Source organism: Lactuca sativa, chromosome 7, assembly GCF_002870075.4.
Source record: "Lactuca sativa cultivar Salinas chromosome 7, Lsat_Salinas_v11, whole genome shotgun sequence".
In the NCBI taxonomy this organism is placed as follows: domain Eukaryota; kingdom Viridiplantae; phylum Streptophyta; class Magnoliopsida; order Asterales; family Asteraceae; genus Lactuca; species Lactuca sativa.
This window is the reverse complement of record NC_056629.2, coordinates 102,829,162-102,830,569: the sequence shown is the minus strand read 5'-3', so window position 1 is coordinate 102,830,569 and position 1,408 is coordinate 102,829,162. Positions and strand designations below refer to the sequence as shown.

The 1,408-nt window shown below is 35.7% G+C and overlaps 1 protein-coding gene across 1 annotated transcript; it reads right to left on the bottom strand.

Annotated features, from left to right (window-relative positions):
* Window positions 1-289: 289 nt before the first annotated feature.
* On the bottom strand, window positions 290-947 carry LOC111877777 (ferredoxin C 1, chloroplastic). Its single transcript, XM_023874279.3, has one exon. The coding sequence runs from the start codon at window positions 928-930 to the stop codon at window positions 394-396; it is 537 nt and encodes a 178-aa protein (XP_023730047.1). The 5' UTR covers window positions 931-947; the 3' UTR covers window positions 290-393.
* Window positions 948-1,408: the final 461 nt, after the last annotated feature.

The following is a 1,408-nucleotide window of genomic DNA, read 5'->3' as shown; positions in this document are numbered from 1 at the left end:
ACAGCTATAAAAATAATAATTTTCTCATATTCTCTTGAATAATCAATCATAAAAATAACATTTTCCTAGCGGCTCTTCAATAATCCTCATAAAATTCACAAGCGTTCATTTCAAACGATGCTTAGGAAGAAAGTCACTTCCAATCGAACTAAAGATTAGAGATATAGACGAAGAAACATGTCAATTAAGTTACATATTTATAGATTTCCCCCAACTCATACCAATCAAATTGGTATAAATAGGATGAAAATTGGAGTTGAAAAGAAGAAAGAACATTCATTCAGGTACATTGTATACGCAATTGTAACTTTATTTAACTAAAAAAGTTCAAACAAAAGTTGAAATGTATCCAATAGATTTGGGAAACAAAAGACTATTTCAAATCAAATGAAGCTAATCATCGGCAGTAGCTAATTGCAAAGACAAGAGCTCTTCTTCAGGGATGATTTTGATATGACAATCCGATTTGGGATACGATACACACAGCAACGAGTAGCCACGCTCAATCACATCGTCGCTCAACATCCCCTCACTCTGATCCACGCTTCCACTAAGCAGTTTCGCCGGACAAGTCATACAAACTCCCAGCTTGCAATCATGGGGTACGGACATTCCCGAATCCAACGCTTTTTCCAGTATCGTCTCATCTGGATCCACCTCTAGTTCAGTCGTTTCACCTTCGTGCTCGATTGCTACTTTGTAAGAGCAGGTGGTGGTGTAACGGAGGCGGCCACGGAGGTGTAGGCGGTGAAGCGAGCGGAGATTGGTGGCGAAGTGGTGTCTCGGAGCGGCAAGTGTGAAGGGCGGAGGAGTAGTGATATGAAAGGTAGGCGCTGCTGCTGCCATGGCGAATGACGATAGTATGTTTTTGAGGGATGAGATGGGGTGTGGTGTTCTAATCTTGATAAGGTTTTGTTTGTGTAGCGTCATTTCTTTTACACTTTTTAATTTAGACAATTATTCTAAGAGTTAGATTACTCAATTTTCCTTTTTTTATATAATGTATATTTATTTTGGACAGAACACCAGTGTATAATTCTGGAAGTTATTTATTTTTTTGTTTGTATATTAAATAAAATATAATTGATAATTTTAAAATAAAAAATCAAATAAATTTATAAAATAAAGGGATTTGTTTGAAGTAATACTACAATGTTCTTAGAGCGTATTGTTTCTAATGATGATCTATAAATATATCGATGAGATTTATATTCAAATATTTCTTCTTAGAGCGTATTTATTTGACCCTATAAGCGGAACCACTACTCAATAGCATGTTGTCATCTAAAGAATCTTCTAATTGTTTCAGAGCAACTAGAAAGAGATTCTTTAACCAGAAAGAATTCGGTTCAGATGTAGGATAACTATCCAGAAGTTTTCGCAACTCAATCATAGATGATGGAATCAT